Source organism: Acomys russatus, chromosome 1, assembly GCF_903995435.1.
Source record: "Acomys russatus chromosome 1, mAcoRus1.1, whole genome shotgun sequence".
Lineage (NCBI taxonomy): Eukaryota > Metazoa > Chordata > Mammalia > Rodentia > Muridae > Acomys > Acomys russatus.
Genome location: NC_067137.1, coordinates 49,632,086 through 49,649,984, shown reverse-complemented (window position 1 = coordinate 49,649,984; position 17,899 = coordinate 49,632,086). Strand labels below are relative to the sequence as shown.

The following is a 17,899-nucleotide window of genomic DNA, read 5'->3' as shown; positions in this document are numbered from 1 at the left end:
TTAAGAAATCTGATTTAAGCCAAAGAACCTGCGGAACACAGGCCTCTGTGCTGATTTCACTCCCAGCACTGTAGTAAATACTACATGGTTGTTGGATCTGCCATGTGGTATCTTAGGGGCAATAGTAATGAAAAGAAGGCAGTGTTCCCATATATGTGATCACTGAACTTGAAGAAAAAAAAATATTTCAGGTATTGTCCAGGAAAAAAACGTTTGCTTTTTGTTTTGTTTTACAAAACAACTAGTCCAATGTTTCTAAGTTATGTAAACTGTAATATGGAGGGTGCTCCCCAATGCTCTGAAAGGACAGAGCAGAGGAGCAGCAACAGTCTTCTAAAACAGTAAAAAAGAAAGATCTTCACAATTTTATTGGAATATCAGTTTCTATAGTTGCCCTTCCAATAGTTTTGATGCTCCATATATAATAGGCTAAAGTCTTTCTTTTATAAAAATTAAAATCAATGTGGCATATTATTATTTCACAAGCAGGAGACAAAAGAAAATGCAATTATTTTCAAAACATGAATCAGAGACCTCCCTAGCCTCCAGGCATCTGTCCTCCTAAAATGTCATGGATTTAACTATCCTGAGAAATCATTAGCTGGCTCACATTTCCTGAAACATAGAAGCTGACAGTCACAAGGTCAAACATACCCTTAATCATGGATTCAGCTGCATACAGATCTTGTTTGTAGGTCACCTAAAGGACAGATAAACCTCATTAGACTCAACAGAGCAGGCAGGAATGTGAAAGCAATAAAACAATGCCCTCAAGGAAATTTTTCCTTCTGGAGAAAAACACAACACAGGCAACTTCCAAACGAAACAGGCACTAGATGTTCACATTAAATCAAGTTCAATTTCAACAACTTGTGAAGATCTGAGTCTTATATCTTTGAATAAATTGTGATAGCACGTAGCAGTAGTTACTGAAATATGATCACTATAATTGGGGTTTTATAATCAAAGAAATGTGCAAGCATTCAAAAATAAATATTCACATCTCTGTTTTGCAAGGTTTTACTCAGGATAAGAAGGAGGTGAGGAAAAGAGGGGGTGGGGGGGGGGTGGGAGGAGGGCAAGGGGGCTGAGGGAGGAAAAGAATCTCCATATAACAAAAGTCAACCAGCTCCATTCTAGGCTGAAATTCTCAAAGACAAATGTATGTTTAAAGGGATTTCTTCCGAATTGGGAAGGTGTTTATGAAACCAGTTAGTTGTGCCTTGTGAGGTTTTTCTTAGAACACAGTTCCCACAAAGAAAGAACCTATAGGGTGCCACAGTGAGCCTAAGAACAACTGTGATCTTTCCTTAATAGCAGCTTGCTCATGAGTGTACCCTGCCTGTTGTAAAGTAACCTGCCCTGGTGCGTAGATCTGGTCCACAGCAGATCCTTCCCAGAGGCCGTCCAGCGAGCTCAGAGGCAGAACACCTGCAAGGTCATCTCTTGTGTCATGGAACACAGAGTAAACAATAACACAGTATCGAGTAAGTACAATAAGGTCTTATATCCTTACCCATCCTTCAAACACGTAGATGATTAACAACGCCAACAGTCCCAACCTTGTTCTGACAATTGTTCACCTAACTAGTCCCTTTCCAGACTGTCAAGTTGGGTTTTTTCCCTCCAAACCATCTCACCCCTGAATTGGTTCAGATGGCTTGTTTGGCTCAGGTACACAGGGACACTTATGAATTAGACAGCTCTGCTGGCCACTTACCCTAGCAGGTAAGTTTCATGATGCTGTACCCTTCAGAGCTGCAATAACAGCAAACTCAGAAAGACAGATGGAAGTCTCCTGGACCATGAACTAATCTATTAAAACCATGCTGTCTCTAAAGAAAGTCCAGCCCACTGATGTCCTTGACTCGGTACTGCAGTTACTATCCACTGTACAGTTCTGCATTCTAGAAAACAAGAATAAGCAAAGTGTATGGATCTCCCAAATGTAATGTATCAATAAGTGTTTGTAAAAACTGTGTTAGATGCTGCTCAGAGTCCTAGGGGCAGAACAATGCCAGGAGTCAGCGAGCCTTTCACCTTCAGGGATGTCACCTTGGTCAAGAGATTCCTGTGAAATGGAACAGACCTAGTTTTAAACTCTTTCTTAAGCTAAGGTTAACTAGGTACCTGAATTCTAAACTAGCTAATATTTGCAATTTAAATAAGAAAACAATTTATATAGTAACTATGCATTGTATGGCTTAAACTTCAGAGAGAAATCAAGAATATACCTAGCTAACTTCATCTTTTTTCTCATGCTTTCAGGGATAAACAAGTGACAGAGACAGATAGAGAGCCAGACGTTCTCCTGGGCTTTAGGACCTTCAGCTTGTACCGCATATTCCTGAGTCTCCTAGTATTTCTTTTTCCTCCATTATTCAACCTCTCTTCAACAACCATTTCCTATAGCTAGTTGTTCAATCAGCAGCTTCCCTTAGCCATTTGTTCACCGCCTGCTCGACTCTCCCTACCGTGAATCCACCTCTCTTCTCTCCTTTTTGCCATCCCCAGAGCTGGTCTTGAGGAGCAGCAAAGTTCAAATTAATATTAATACTGGATTTTTAAACTTCTATGTTTATTCTGAAATACTAAAATATCTTTCAGAATTCTTAAAACCTAAAGCACTGAAACTACTTAAGTATAAAATACAGGTTTTTTTCACTTTATGGTAATATCCACAAACTAGATTTCAAACACCTCTTAAGCTTATTCCTCCTGTCTCCATATTATGGGTTATAGATGCCAATGTGAAGATTAATTTTTTTTACTATGATTAACATCTCGTATATGTTTAATAACAGCCCTAAAGCCAGGTTATAGTGTCACTCACCTATAATCTCAACATTTAGAGACTGAGGCAGAAGGATGAAATGAGTCAAAGTAGTCTACACAGTGATTTGAGGTTTGCTAGAGCTATGAGCTACTAGCTAGGGGGTAAATCTGTTTTTTCCTAAATAAAGCACCTAATATACTTCAAAGAGAATATTACTGGAAAATTTCATAATTGTGAAATGATGTGTTATTTACTTCTCTAACTTCTTAAAAATGAGTTGTCCTTTCCTGATTTTTCAATGACGTGGTGACTCACAACCATCCATAATGTGATCTGGTGCCCACTTCTGCATAATAAACAAATAATAAATAAATAAATAAATAAATAAATAAATAAATAAAAAGGCATCCTAACAATCAGTTTTGAAGTTGATTTTCAGCACTTCCTCGGCTTTCTGGTTAAGATCAAGTGTTGAAATTGATTTTCTTGTCAGTACTTTTCCTTTGACCTTGCACAATACACAACTGTTGAAAACACTTATTTTTAAAACTCTTGTAGTAATGGGCTAACATGTTGATGCTTTTCTTACTGACTGGTTTCCCAGCCATACTGACTGGAGCCTCTGGAGCCCTGTGGAGATCAGGAAGGGCCTGCAGACTATACAAGGAGGTTCTGGCAAGGCTGTAATGGCCACCCACTCCCTATAACTCAGTCTTGTCTCCTTCCCAGAGTTCTGTGCCTGTGCAGTGGTTCCTCTGTGTCATGTGTTTAGCTGAGAAACAGTCAAGAGAGGAGAAATCTGACGTTCACACTAAATGAGTCTCTCAGTCATAGGCCAGGCTTCCCTCAGCTGCCAACATGCACTTCTTATGGGAACTCTACACTTATATTTGCTCACTTTATGTGTTATGGCCCAAAATAAGACATTTCAGGACTGAACCAAGCCAAGGTGGGTCTCACTCTCCTGAGTAAAAGTACACTACCCTTGATGCTCCCACACACCAACCACATAGGATCACGAAAATATCACTCTAATACTTGGCAAAAAAAATTAAAGCTCTTAATTCTCATTCTTAAAAGATATAAAATATATTTTAGACACAGGGTTCAGATCCATAGGGAACTCCAAGTCTTGGCTTAGATCTAGCTGGACTATAGAAGGACTGTGGCTCCACACATGCATCACTCCTCAGCTTTCTAGCTGCCAGAAAGAGCCACTTCCCTGTTGCCATGTACCTACAGTGCATACCAAAGCCACAAGATGCCAGGCCCCTTCCTCTACTCTGCAGCCAAGGGTTTTGCAAGCCAGGAGGTTTTTCCCTGCTCTCACTTTCCTCTCTATGCCAAGAGAGATACCTCAGGCCATTCCCAGTCTGCACTTCTCCTCTCTGCCCAGAGAGGTAGCCATGGCTGCTTTGGACTTCCCCACAGGCCTCTGGCTATTCTTTCTTGTATCTATACTAAAAGCCTCCCAAGCCTGGATTGATGAGTCTGGCTTCCCTGCACCATTCCTTGTAGTCGGTATTTTTGAGCTATGTTTCCATTTCTTCAGTTGCAAACACTGAGATAATAGTCTTTTTCCTAGGTTGGGAAAACTACATGAAAACCTCAACAATAGAAATTATGCTGTTGCACTTGCTGAGGGCGAAGCAGAAATGCTTCCAGGTCTTTGTTCTTAAACCAAGATAGCAGAACAATGGTTCTGCAAAGGCTTGTGCTTATCCAGAGGAGTCTTCCAGCTATGCTGTGATGACACGAACACTTGCAGCCTCCTTCTCAGGATGCATTTGAAGACAATAAAGCCATTGTTAAATTTCTCCAATAACTGGTTATAAATCTCCTGCCTTAGAGACATTTTTGACATTTAGGAAAGAGAAGTCTGGTTAAGCAAGACTGTATGGAGCACTAAGAGACCTGCTAGTGTCTAAAAGTATACTTGGGGAAAACATGAGACAGATACTCACTTAAGTTCTTTTTTAAATGGGATCAAATTTCATCCAAATAAATGCTCACCAAAGCTACCGACGCACAGGCACACTGGGAACTGAGTGTGGACCCTGTTCTCAGGAGCTAGAGCAGCACTTCTCTATGCTTGAACATTTTGGGGGGAGGAGGCATTTACCTGGTCATGAGGAGAGTGTTCTTTACCATGTATGGTAAGGGTTTTTTTTAAGAAAGTAACTTAATTATGCATTCCTCAGACATCAAAGGACCTTGCACAGGTAGGCTGGCATTAACCCTGAATGTCTGATTTTTAGACTTACCTGTGTCAAAATATATATGTCAATTTTAAAATAAGTACCTCCTCCTCATAGAATTTCAGATGACCTTTAAAACAGTCCTATAGGCGGTCTTTGGGAATCTCATAAGCCTGCACATCACAGGGGCATGAGCTCCCTGACCTCCCAGAAGGAGGTTATTATTTTAAAGTTTATATACATAATCATATATATAATCATATATTAATGGCATCATATATCAACTTAATATAACATTAGAACCCTAATTACAGAGTACAGATTGCACGAGCCAAAAAGTGTATCTCCATTGTTCTCCTATAAGTAGCAATTAGGAGTTTCTCTACGTATATAAGATATTACCCAAAAATTAAAGGACTAAAGACAAAGCATTCAATGTCAACCAGAGGATGGTCTCTAAACAGAGACTAAGCAGCTGAGAAAACTACAAAAAGAGAAGACAGGACAGGATGTTGGAGGATATCCAGCCTAAAAAGACAGGACAGGATGTACAAAGATAACCAGTGTAAGGAGACAGGACAGGATGTGGGGAACATCCCCAATGTAAGAAGAAAGACAGGATGTAGCAAGAATACCCAGTCTGAGAAGATAGGACAGGATGTGGGGTGAATACCCTGTCTGAGAAGATACACAGGATGTAGGAACAATACCCAGTCTGAGAAGGCAGGACAGGATGTTGGAGGATACCCGCTTGAGGCAACAGCAAAATTACATTTTGACTAATTTCCCCCTAACACAGAAGAAATGTGGTACCAAAAATACTCAACAGTGCCCAGTCTATTTGTTACAAGCTTTTTTAGAGTCAGTACCTTCTGATGCACATTGTTAGCCAAACCGATTTTACATCTGGTAGGCTCCAGCTTCTGTGTCGTTGGGAAAATGATGCTATCATCCTGATATCCACTAGGCCTGGAAGGCTGTGGCAGCCATGCACCATGTGTTTGTTTGGATGCTGCAACCAAACACTACAAATAGGACAGCTTAGGAAAGTAAGAACCCATCCTTTCATTTCTGGGGGCTACAAGTACAAGAGTGGGGATTCTGTTTCCCTCTGAGAATTCTGGGAAACTCCCTTCCAGGCCTCTTCCTTGCTTCTAGCGAATAGTAGCAATATTTCTGTATCCTTTGGACTGTATTTCATTGAACCAGCCCTGCATCATCATCATGTGGTATTCCCTCATAACCATGCCTCTTCTTCTGGAATATAAGGATACCAGTCATGTTGGATTTAGGGCCTGTCCAGTTTGACCAAATCACAATGTGACTGCATCTGCAGACTCTCTTTCCATCTATCTCAGGCACAGATGCCAGCACTTAGAACATCAACACACATTTGCATGAGAGAAGTCACCCATAAAACATGCAAAATGATTCATCAGTGGAGCTAGTAAAAGCAGGAGAGAAAGTCCAACATGGCACAGAACACATCTAAAAGGAGGCTAACGCCATTGTTACAAACAATAATGAAATATAGGTATATCTCACACACACACACACACACACACACACACACACACACACACATACACACACACACACAAGAATTAGTAAATTTGAAGATGAGCTGAAAAAAATAAAAAGCAAAGTGTTTCTTATCTTTTACCCACAGACCTAAGTGTTTTATAATCTTGATGAAAACTGAGACAGGAGAAAAATAACCACAGCTTCAAAGAGGTCAAAAGGGAAGCCAGGGTGTGCTGTCACTGCCTTGAAGTCCCACTGTTTTCCTCTGTGGGCCTCAGACTCAGTTTGGATAGTGAAATGAATTATACAAAAGTAGAAATCAAGATCCTTAACAAAACCCATTACTAATAATTGACAAAATCCTTACAGTTACTGAAAGCGTTCAGATTAGGGTTCATATGGATTACTGAAGAATGGGGAATTTACTGGAAAAGTTATCAGTGCCATAGATAGATAAACAGTTGACAACAGCATGGCTAGGTCTGCAGTTCAAGGCTGCAGAATCAGAGGTAGACAGTATGGGGGCGTGGTTCACATGGGTAGAAGTTGAGTCTCTTCTTATACCTTTCTGGAACTGAGGGTGGTTTCACAGTACAAACCTGCAGCCAGACATTCTGAATCATAGGGCAAGGGGGCATTGATGGAAGTGAGGAGCAGAATGTGTGTCCATCAATACCCTTTTAATACAAACTCACTTCCCAGGTGGGAGACTCTGGCATCATAAAGTGTTAGCTAGGGCCTCACAGAAATTGATTGTCTCAGTGCGTTATCTGCTAGGTACTATCTGTGAGAGGGGAAGGTGAATCATTGTGGCCTGAACAGGAGACGGATTTCATATAACATTATTATAGTTACTCCTGTGGCCCTAAAACCTGTATCATATAACAGGAACAGCCACACAGTAGCCTACTAGTAATATCTTAGTGGCTTGTAAGATGTAAAGACAACAAACACAGTTAAACTCTGATGATGAACAGCAAGAACACTTTACCTAACTGACTGCAAAGACAAGATTTCAAACATTCATAGAGTAGTCTTAGAAGTGTTTACAAAGTACACATTGAGGGAAGCACGTATGAGGCATGGATAGATAAAGTAAGTGTTACTCTGCTGGGCTGATAAGATTTAGATGTCCTTAAATGAGAAACAATACCACATGCATTTTATATAAGAGGCAACAATCCAAGCATGTCACTCTTTCTGAAATTTTAACAGCCAATCTTTTGTGTCTGAGGCAATCTGAGTAGGCAGCAAGGTCCATCTCATTTCTGTAAACAATGCCCACTCGCTATATAGACTAATTCTAGGCAAGGTGACAAACGTCTTTAATCCCAGAACTCAAAAGACAGAAACAGCCAAATCTCTGTGACCCTGTTCTACATAATGAAGCCTAGGACAGCCAGAGATACATAGTTATCTGGAGTGATTCAGAACTCTCCAGAATTTCATAGCATTTCATAGATTTCAAAGCACTAGAAACTTTTTGAAGCAGCTATGCCTATTTTAGGTTTCAGAGGCTTGGCCTGTGGCACTTCTTCAGGTCTCTTTGTGCTCCACACACTTCTCCCTGATAAAGGAAAGGTGGGCACGCGGTTGAGCATCCACCTGGGCAGGAAGCCACAGAGAGATGGTGCCACAGCCTTAGCCCCAGGAACCTCTGTCTCCCCCACCCCAGAGAAAGTCATGAGCCATTAAAAGACTTGGGCCTTGCCAGAGGACCGAGGGGTGGGTCCAGCTACACCATGGGTCTGTGCTATAGTAGTAATGTTTTCAACTTGGTTTAAGTGGCTAGAATCCCAGGACTGAGGAATACGTTGCTGGAGTAGACAACGGAATTGTAAATTGTAGCTTCAATCCAACTGAGAAAACATTAAAAAAGAAAGCAAGGAAAAAGAAGACGCTAACAAGCACAGAGGCTGAAAGGCAATGTGTGTAACTAAATAAGAAACAGAAGCATTCCCACACACTGATCTCATAAGCCCCAGTGAGACTCTCTGGCTTTCAGAGTCGTCTCACAGCTGTAAGTACAGCACACCCACACGCATCAGAGGGACCCCCCACGTGCTGATGAATCTCTCTTACCTTCCAGAGGTTGGGAGGTCCCTCTATAAGTCTTGCTTTCCTGTGACAGTATTTCAGGGCCAACTGCAGGCACTCTGTTCCAAATTCCAAGTCATAGTCACTACACTGGTGACAAAAGAAAAAAGAAACAGACATAGAAGAGTTAACAAACTGTAATACAACTGGCGAAAAATAAAGGCAAACAAACGAGAGCCTTTTGTTTTACAAACAAGTAAAATATAAAAGGATGCATTCTGAGAATTTGCAAACTGATTAATTACCTACTGATTGTGTTATGGAATAATCCTTCCCGTACTCTGAAAATGAAATAAAACAGCACACTAATAGGAAAGTTATAATTATTCCTAGAGATGTAAGCTCCCTTGAGTGTCTCGGGTGACTGATAATAACAATATTTCTTTCTGTTGCTTATCCTTGAAAGTAGAGCTGACAAATGAAGAACTCAGATGTGGTAATTCAACAAATATCTTTTGTAAGATCCAAATCCCCTTTTCTATTTATAGCAAGACATTAAAACATGAATTTTGGTAGACCTCTGCTTTGTACTTTTAATATCTTTACAGTTTATCTGGTAGTGTGTGAGATGTCTATACAGGGAAGAGCTATCTCATGATAAAATTCCAATAATAACAACCTTGACTTTTCCCCAACTCATCACACTACAAGAAAATGAGCACTCCCTAGCCAACCTTGCAGGTGCTCACAAAATGCCCGATAAGAAACACCCATAGGATGAGTCACTTCCTGCCTTCAGTGGTGATGTGAAGCACACCCGGATGCTATGCTTCTGGCTATACCATAGCTAAATCTGTGAAAATCAGAAACGTATAATATAAATATGTATGAAATTTATTCAGGAAAGAGAGGCTGGGCTTGCCTAGAGACAAGTCTGGACTTATCATTATAAGATTAATATTATAATAGTAATGAGGCTTGGAGAATTCTTTTTCTGTTTTAGCTATTGTTGTGGTTGATGATAATGATGGTGATGATGATGAGGAGGAGGAGGAGGATGGTGATGATGATGTTTTGAGGCAGGGTCTCTCAGTGTACCTCTAGCTCACCTGGAACTCATTCTGCAAATTAGCTGGCCTCAACCTCATATTGGTCAGCCTGCCTCTGCCTCTCAGCACTTGAGACCCTGCCTCAAAACATCATCATCATGAGACTAAAGGTATGTGCCGTCACTGCCCTTCTTAGAGACATTTCATAATACAACTCTTCAAAAGAAAAGTTCAGAATTCTGCTATCAATAAAAAAGTTGAATTTATGTTTTTTCAAATTTTAATGAACAACTTCTTTTTATTAAAACATTAAAATTAAAAGATATGATACACATATTTGAGCAAAGCAAAAACAAATGGAGCAACAAAAGGAAGCTCTTTTCTTAAATCGGCCAGAGCTCTGGCAAACTTTGAAGAAGCTTCAAATCATTTTCAGTAATGCTTTGGATCACATTCTAATTACTAAAGTCTAAGAACTCCGCTCTCCCCATGCCACCACACTTATCTCCTCCTGGCATTTTGATGATGACTATCTTAGGACATGTGAACTGTTTTGTCTTCATATTAACAACTAATTTCTGTTATAAACCTGCGCACTTCACTTTTACCTATAGCTCCTTTGGAATGTTTACTTCTTGAACCTCAAATTAACTATCCCTCTCACTCCCCTGACACTAACGCTCCTGTTCACCTCACTGGAGCTTTAAGCCCTATGAAAACTACATTTGTTGTTTATTAGAAAAATCACATTTTTTAGACTGTCCTCATCTGCCAGCAGACCATGGTTAAACACCTGAAAAGATGTATTCCTACAGGCCCAGATTCCTTGTTCTGTATATATAGAGTATGCTGTATCCAAAGAGTAGATGTTCTTTATGAACCCAGTCCACAAATTAACCATGTCGCAATCAGCTTTTTTAGGTGGTAGCCTATACATTTGTCATGTGTATGTTAACATACTATTGGGAACCAAAAATCTGCCAGGAATAATGGTAAACACCTTTAATCTCAGCACTCATGATGCAGAGGCAGGCAGAGCTCTGTGAGTTTGAGGACAACCCAGTCTACACAGGGAGTATTGGCCAGCCAGGGGTACATTGTGAGACTGTTTAGAAAATAAACACAAACCTCTGCAATACTTAACGGGAAAACAATTCACTCATCCCCTTATATCTGACTCTGTCTCCCATGTTCCCATGCAGGCAGTCATCACTGGCTAGTATTTATTTCTATATGTAACAGTCAACCTTTGCCCAATAACAAATGTTCAGAAAATCTGTGATCAGTGAAAATAAGCGCATTCATCACACAGTTGTAGCATGGCAGAGGTACCATCCTTTTAGCTGTAGGGCTACAGGGCTCTGATTCATCTGTTTACTCTGGTGGCTTAGACTGGAGGAACAGGAAACCAGCACAAAAGGACAAACCCAAGAGTGCTGGCACATTGTCAGCCTTCACCTGTTGCATCTAGCAAAAACCTCTTTGCCCAATGCAAATCAGGCAGACAAACACAAAATTGAGAATGAGACACTTTGCCCAGGAGGGTTCATGGCAATGGTACAAAAATAAGGCATTATTTCCAGAGGATGAGGACTCTGGCTTGGCGATTTATCTAGCACGCAGCACACAATGCTTCTAATTAATATACCTGTGATGTGGCCATTTCACTTTTCTGTTTTATTTACTATCTTTTGAACAACAACAACAATGAAAACTTTATTTCTTTTTCCCGCCCTAACACATGTCCATACTTTCCACGTCCCATCATTTCAGTACGTAGTTTTGATCTTACTAACATTATCCATTATGCAAACTTTTCTCATAAAGAACATACTGCTAAAATTGTTTTCTTAAATAAGTTTGGTTTCCTTGTAATTGAAGCTTAACTTTTGTTCTGTGTGGCCAGCTTTCTAATAGCTCACTTCACGCTGCACACTTGGTTACCTACCTCTATTCTCAAGACATGTTAAGACTCAGGAAAAGTCACCCTTGGAATCTTCCAGTCATTTCAACAGGGACCACTGTGCTTTCTGCCAATTCCAAAGGTGTTATTCTCAGAACACCACATGCCCTCTCAGGGGCACTTGTGATCTCTCTATCACTCACCACAACCCCATGTATGCTGTGCAATCTTTTTTCTTAACTGACCCATTTTCCCAAAACAAATTCTCTAAGACTTTCCTATGGAGATATTGTGTGGAGATGGTTATGAAGATATCTAAGATTAGTATGTTCAGGACTTTCCTCTTAAACTGGAGAGACTGCCCAAACAAAACCATTCCAAAGACAGAAGGAAAAGCTGCTAAGATGCTGGTGCTAGCTTCCTCAGTCAGCAAGCGTTAGTATGCTTAGGTTCTGCCTGTCACTGTTTGGAAAGCACTTTGGCCTTCCACTGCAGCCTCTGTTCTCCTCATCACACTCCTCCCAGAGTGAGCTTCTTTATAAATTCACTCTATAAAAATGTACCTTTTGCTTTCCTCAGCTCTTAAACTTACAGAGTTCTTTGCTTGCTGTCATTTTCTGGCAAATTTGTCCTTTTTTATCTATCGTGTCCCTGTTACTAAGTCACCTGCTTTCCAGCTAATCTTTTGCTATCAGCACTTGTCCTATTCTTGATCTTAAGGACTTATAGCAGGTTTCACTCTCTCTATTCCCTTGAATGATGCCTAAGTGGTGAGCAAAATGAGAGAAGTGTCCAGTCTGCTATCAGCACCTATAAACAGAAAATGTATGCATATTACGTGCATGCATATTCCAAACTGTCTTCTACAAAGATGGCATCTATTCAAATCCCTATAAATGGTATGCAACTGTAGCAGGTTTTTTAACATAAAGTAAATGAATGTGACTAACATGGATTCAGATCCTCAGAAGAAATGCATTATGTACCATCTGATTATTTTTCTTGAAAAGGAGATATTGCTTAATTTTCAGAGTTTTTATATGCCCACAAAAGGTTAGAAACTATTGTTTTATGGTAATCATATAATGGTCCATGGCTACAAATGATCTAATTGTGCATGCTTCCATCCGTGACAACATTCAAATTACTCTTGCAGTAGGGTAGCCAGGGAAGTTTGCCCAACAGGGAACAATATATACATTAAAGTAAAGCTAAATTAAAGGCATGCAAGTACAGGTTTCTCACTCTGTCGTTGGAGGAGCATGCTCACAATATTCAAGTATTAACGAAATAGAGGAGTTTGCAATTAGATAAACAATGAACACCTGCATTCAATTTATCACCTCAAAATCAATCCCGAAGCACTTTACATCCATTCTCGTCGCTTCAATTATGCAATGGCTCCCTAGAGTTGCATGAGACAGTTATCCAAGAAGCTTTGTTCTTATATTATATCAGATCAGCCTCCGAGTAAACAACCTCAGACTGCATCCATATGAGGGATACAGAAACACCTCTATAAGAAATAAAGGCACACACGATCTGCATAAATAAGCACAAGATTTCTTTTGGGTGGGAATTTTTTTAATGCGTTTACACAGAATGCATTTGCAAAGGCCTTCAAAACATCTATCATTAAAAAAAAAAAAAAAAAAAAGCAAAAACCAAATAAACCTTTCACATTATCCCAAACCTTGGCCATCCTACACAGCCAACACACTTTATGTCTGGCAATCCCTTCCATAGCTGTCAGTTCAGCACTGCAGACAGTTTTAATTTTTGAATGTGTGGATGCAGATAATTAGCACAAGGAAGCAGCATGGGAAACCACCTTACTGGGATTGGTAAAGTTGCACTTTTAGCCCTTTCTGTTGACTTTCACAATCAAATATTGTCAGAAACTACAAAAAGTAAAAATGTCAGTGGAATGCTTGACTCTGATTTATCTTCTTGGGAAACTAATCAAAAGTTAGACAATAAAAGCAGAAAATGAAATAGTGGCCTTAAGCTGCAATGAATCCTTGAATGTATGTAAACAACTGAAGGAAAACACAACCCTTAATACCATCCAACTACAAAGATAAGGAAGATCTAAATTTTTACAAGAACTGTCAGAGGGATTTGCCATCAGCTCACCACGGGAGTGTAAAGAGCTGAAAAGAGCCCAGGATCTAGAATTAGTCTCTGCAGCAGTAGGAGCTGCCACACTATTTGAAGATAGATGATGAGAAAAAGCCAGTCTACTGGAGAGGCTAGTGACCAACATGGCTGAAGTTACCTGTAGGACACAGTCATACTCATGGGCAGTTGAAGACTTATCTCCCTATTTTTATGTATGAAATGTGGACAGAGTGATTACAGATGCTGAAGAACATCTGTTCACTAATGAAGCAAACACTCATGGAAAACTTTCTAGGCAACATACTAAGAAGGATGAGCGAGCCTGAGAGGATGGGATGGGTGGGAACCACAAACGCACATATGAAACGAGGAGCTCATTGTCTTAGTGGCAATGTACCACACATGGAGAAGGCCAACAGAGACGCCAATGATCTTGTCAGGCATCTTTCTTCCATTCAACTGATACAGCATAAATCACACTAACTTTAATCTTAGTGCAATTAGAACTACAACAATGTGCTTTAACCCCCAATAGATATTATTCCAACTCCTTTGCCAAACAAAACTATAGTTTAAAATTATTCTCTACTTTCTACACAGCTTGACCAGGGGCCTCTTGCTACGTCCTCCTGCTCTCTAGCTTTCATCTCACATGGTAACTTTGGAACTACCCTTTGAGTCTTTCGTACATGTTCCTCAGCATCAGCTCTTCATAAAATATGATCTCTGAAACTCAGCATCTGCCAAACATGTGGCTATGCTGCTAAGCAAACACCTTACTTTAGTCCGCACTGTCGATGTTCTTCAGACAAGACAGATCCCACAACAGAACACTAGGTCATCAGGCTGAACACTAACAAATTAAACCAGAAGGAAAGACAAGGACATGGATGAATTTCAGAAGCATTGTCTCACTACAGAAAGCAAGACAGACTACAAATCCATGATTTTGTTACTATGGTGTTTGTTTCTTTATTGAGACAGTGCCCCTCTACGTAGCCTGTCTGTCCTGAAGACCAGACCACCAGCCTCATACTCATAAAGATTCACCTGCCTCTGCCTCCCAAGTGCTGAGATTAAATGAATGTGCCACCATGGCCCATCCTGATATGGCATTTTAGAATAGAGAAACTGCAGGCATAGAAAATATATTGATGGTGTCCGGGGTCAAAGGGTGGAAAAAGTGAATAAACCACAAATTGGCACAAGGTATACAAAGCTATTTTCCAGGTGACAAACATATTTTAGGTAGTATGTTATAAAATTTCAAGACTGTATGCTTTGTGAATAATCACCAAGCAACTTTTACTTTCATATAAGTTATGTCCCAGTGAATCTTAAATATAAAATACCATATTTATGATAATAACAATGAAAAACAAGCTACTTAATAATGTTTAGTGAAAGAATTTTAAGACTTTGAAAGGGAAAGCTGTAAAATTTGGTGTAAATGTATTTTTTTAATTGAAAGAGATTTGACTATTTGGCATAGGTGCTATATTACAAATATCACAGTTCATCCTCAAATAGCTCTCAGATAACTTACAAATAAAAAATAAATAAGCTGATATTCTTAAAAGTTATAAAATCTACCAAGAAGAGACTTGATACCCTATGAGCATATACAGGGGAAGGAAGTCCCCCTCAGGCACAGTCATAGGGGAGGGGAGTAAGGGGAAAATGGGAAGGAGGGAAAATGGGAGGTTACAAGGGATGGGATAACCATTGAGATGTAACAAGAATAAATTAATAATAAAAAAAAATTTTAAAGTAATAAAATCTAAGCATAAAATTATATAAAAAATTAGATGCTAAAATCGGATAATACTATTAAACATGAAAAAATCAGTCAATATAACTTTCTAAATATTATTTTGTCAATAAGTAAAAATTACAATAAACATATTCTTTGCCTTATCCCAATTGCCATAATAGTATCATGTTATAACAACTAAGATAGCTTGATAAAAGGACAAATATCCCAGGGAACTTGATAGCAGTAAAAGATATATGGAGTTATAAATACCTGAAAGCTGACTGTACAAATAAGTAGAAAATCAATAAGGGATTATTCTGAAAATTGTGCAGATTGTACTGATTATTACTCTACAACTTTTTTCTATATCCAAATCAAGGATAATAGTTTTTTTAAAAAATATATATAGGAGAATATTTTTGTGCCTTCAAAGCAGAATGTCTCAAAATACAAAGACTCTTCAAAAATCCACAAAATAAGAAAAGCAGAGGGAGGGGAGCTATTTTCACCACCAATAAAAATGATTTGTTCAGAATATAAAAAGGACCCTTAGAGTCAGTAAAGACTAAATCAGCATAATAGTAACAGAGAGGGCAGGGATGCCTCAGCAGGTAAAGGCACTTGCCACAAAGTCTGATGACCTGAGTTTGCTCCCTAGGGTACTGAAGGAGAACTGACTAGCACACAGTCTCATGATCACCTCACACATGTACCTCCCTACCATACACACACAGATACATATGCAAATAAACAAACAAACAAACAAATAAATAAATGTAGTTGTTTTGAATGAGTATGAGCTAGGATAACCTACCCATTTACAGGGAGAAGCGCAACCTCACAAATTTCCTTTTGGGCCACTGAATTTCAGTAGGTTTATATGTCAACAGCAAGCTGATGAGAACATCAATACCTAGGAACCCTCTGTACATAGCAATAACCCATTCTGTGCTGAACTGTATCTGTTCTGTTTGAAATTCTTACATCTGATACCCTAAGAATAGGACCTTTCCCGACAATGATGGTTTCACAAAGGCAATCAAGTTAAAAATGAAGTTATTAGGGTGGTCCCATCACTGGGTCCTTTTAAAATGGCAATTTTTAGACAAAGGCAAACACAACAAAGAGAAAGATACACACTAGATGACAGAGGTGCTGTTTCCCATGTGCCAGAAAAGGCAAGACTGCTGCCAAATGCTGAGAGCTAGTTGAGACAAGCAAGGCGTCCTCACTGGTGCTCTCCAGGAGACAGGCCTGCACCAGCACCAAGAGAATAGACTCTCAGGCTCCAGAAAGGAAACACAGTAACTGTCTGGTTTTACTACACTGAGAACTTTTAGAAACACAAGAAACTAATATACGTACTATAAAGCAAAATAAAATACTAATGAGAACACCAAAACCTAAAAGTCAGTTTGAGAACCTGACATTATTAGATAGGGAAATTGAAAGAAAAAATGTATATCATATAGTATCACATGACATGCTTTTAAATTAATAATTAACTTAAATACAATTTTAAGTGTTCCATAGGAATCCAGCAGGTAGAAAATGTTTCTAACAAATTGATACATTTTGGCATGGTGGCTTCCGGGTGTTCCCTCTATCTAAACCCTCAGTCACATAACTTTGCATCTCTCTCCACCAAGGGAAGTACGAAAGTCATGTCTCCATATACTGATGATGCTGGTGGTGTGGGTAGTAGAAAAAAAAGCCAAAATGAGAGTGTTCCAATCACAAGATTAGGTTTAGGAGACATTACACATTTGACTTTTAGACACCTGCGCCATATCCTTAAGAACAAGCCAAAACTGGCGATTGGCCAAAGAAAGATAATGTAATGGGCCAGAGTTGTCCGGACTTTTAGTGCAAAGTCTGTTACCTGTTTTCTTTTTCTGAAAATTCAGTTATTAAATAAGATACCATACTCAAAATGTTTGATATATTGAGCATCCTTCCCTCTCTAATTCTAGAAGAAATGTTGAAGTCACTGGCTTATGGATTTGGGGGGGGGGCGGTTGTTTTGTTTTGTTTTGTTGAGACAGGGTTTCTCTGTGCAGCCTTGGCTGTCCTGGACTCAATTTGTAGACTAGGCTGGCCTCAAACTCACAGAGATGTGCCTGCCTCTGCCTCCCAAAGTGAAGGGATTAAAGACATGGGCCACCACACTCAGCTCCCTGCTTTGTTTTGTTGGTTTTTTTTTATTGCCAACATTATTTATTTATTGTAATTCCCTTCAAGCTTTCACTCTGTAGCTTCCTGAAAGTGTTACACAGCTGAGGACCTACCCTAACAACAGTCTGCCAATGATTACTGGGTTGTAATCTAGATAAATTGCCTAGCAAAGAACATCATTATTCATGTTCCATGAGCAAAGAATAATAAAATAATTTCTAAGTTGAGAAAGAAAGTGAAATAAATGACATGCGCTCCTCAGGGAACAGGAGACCAGCATAAACTAACTAAAATCACAAGAAATGAAATATCATGAATTAAGAAACTGTGAAAGGGAAAATTAAAAATTCATCTTAAGGA

At 39.4% G+C, this 17,899-nt stretch overlaps 1 protein-coding gene across 2 annotated transcripts in view; it reads right to left on the bottom strand.

The window, feature by feature from the left end:
* The window catches only part of Crppa (CDP-L-ribitol pyrophosphorylase A), a 242,465-nt gene that overhangs the window by 156,397 nt on the left and 68,169 nt on the right, over positions 1 to 17,899 (bottom strand). For both annotated transcript variants that reach the window (XM_051145035.1, XM_051145043.1), the window contains 2 exons: positions 8,581 to 8,685; positions 655 to 700 (listed from right to left, as the gene is read on the bottom strand). In XM_051145035.1, the coding sequence (XP_051000992.1) occupies positions 655 to 700; positions 8,581 to 8,685 (151 nt within the window). The remainder of the gene's footprint in view (positions 1 to 654; positions 701 to 8,580; positions 8,686 to 17,899) is intronic.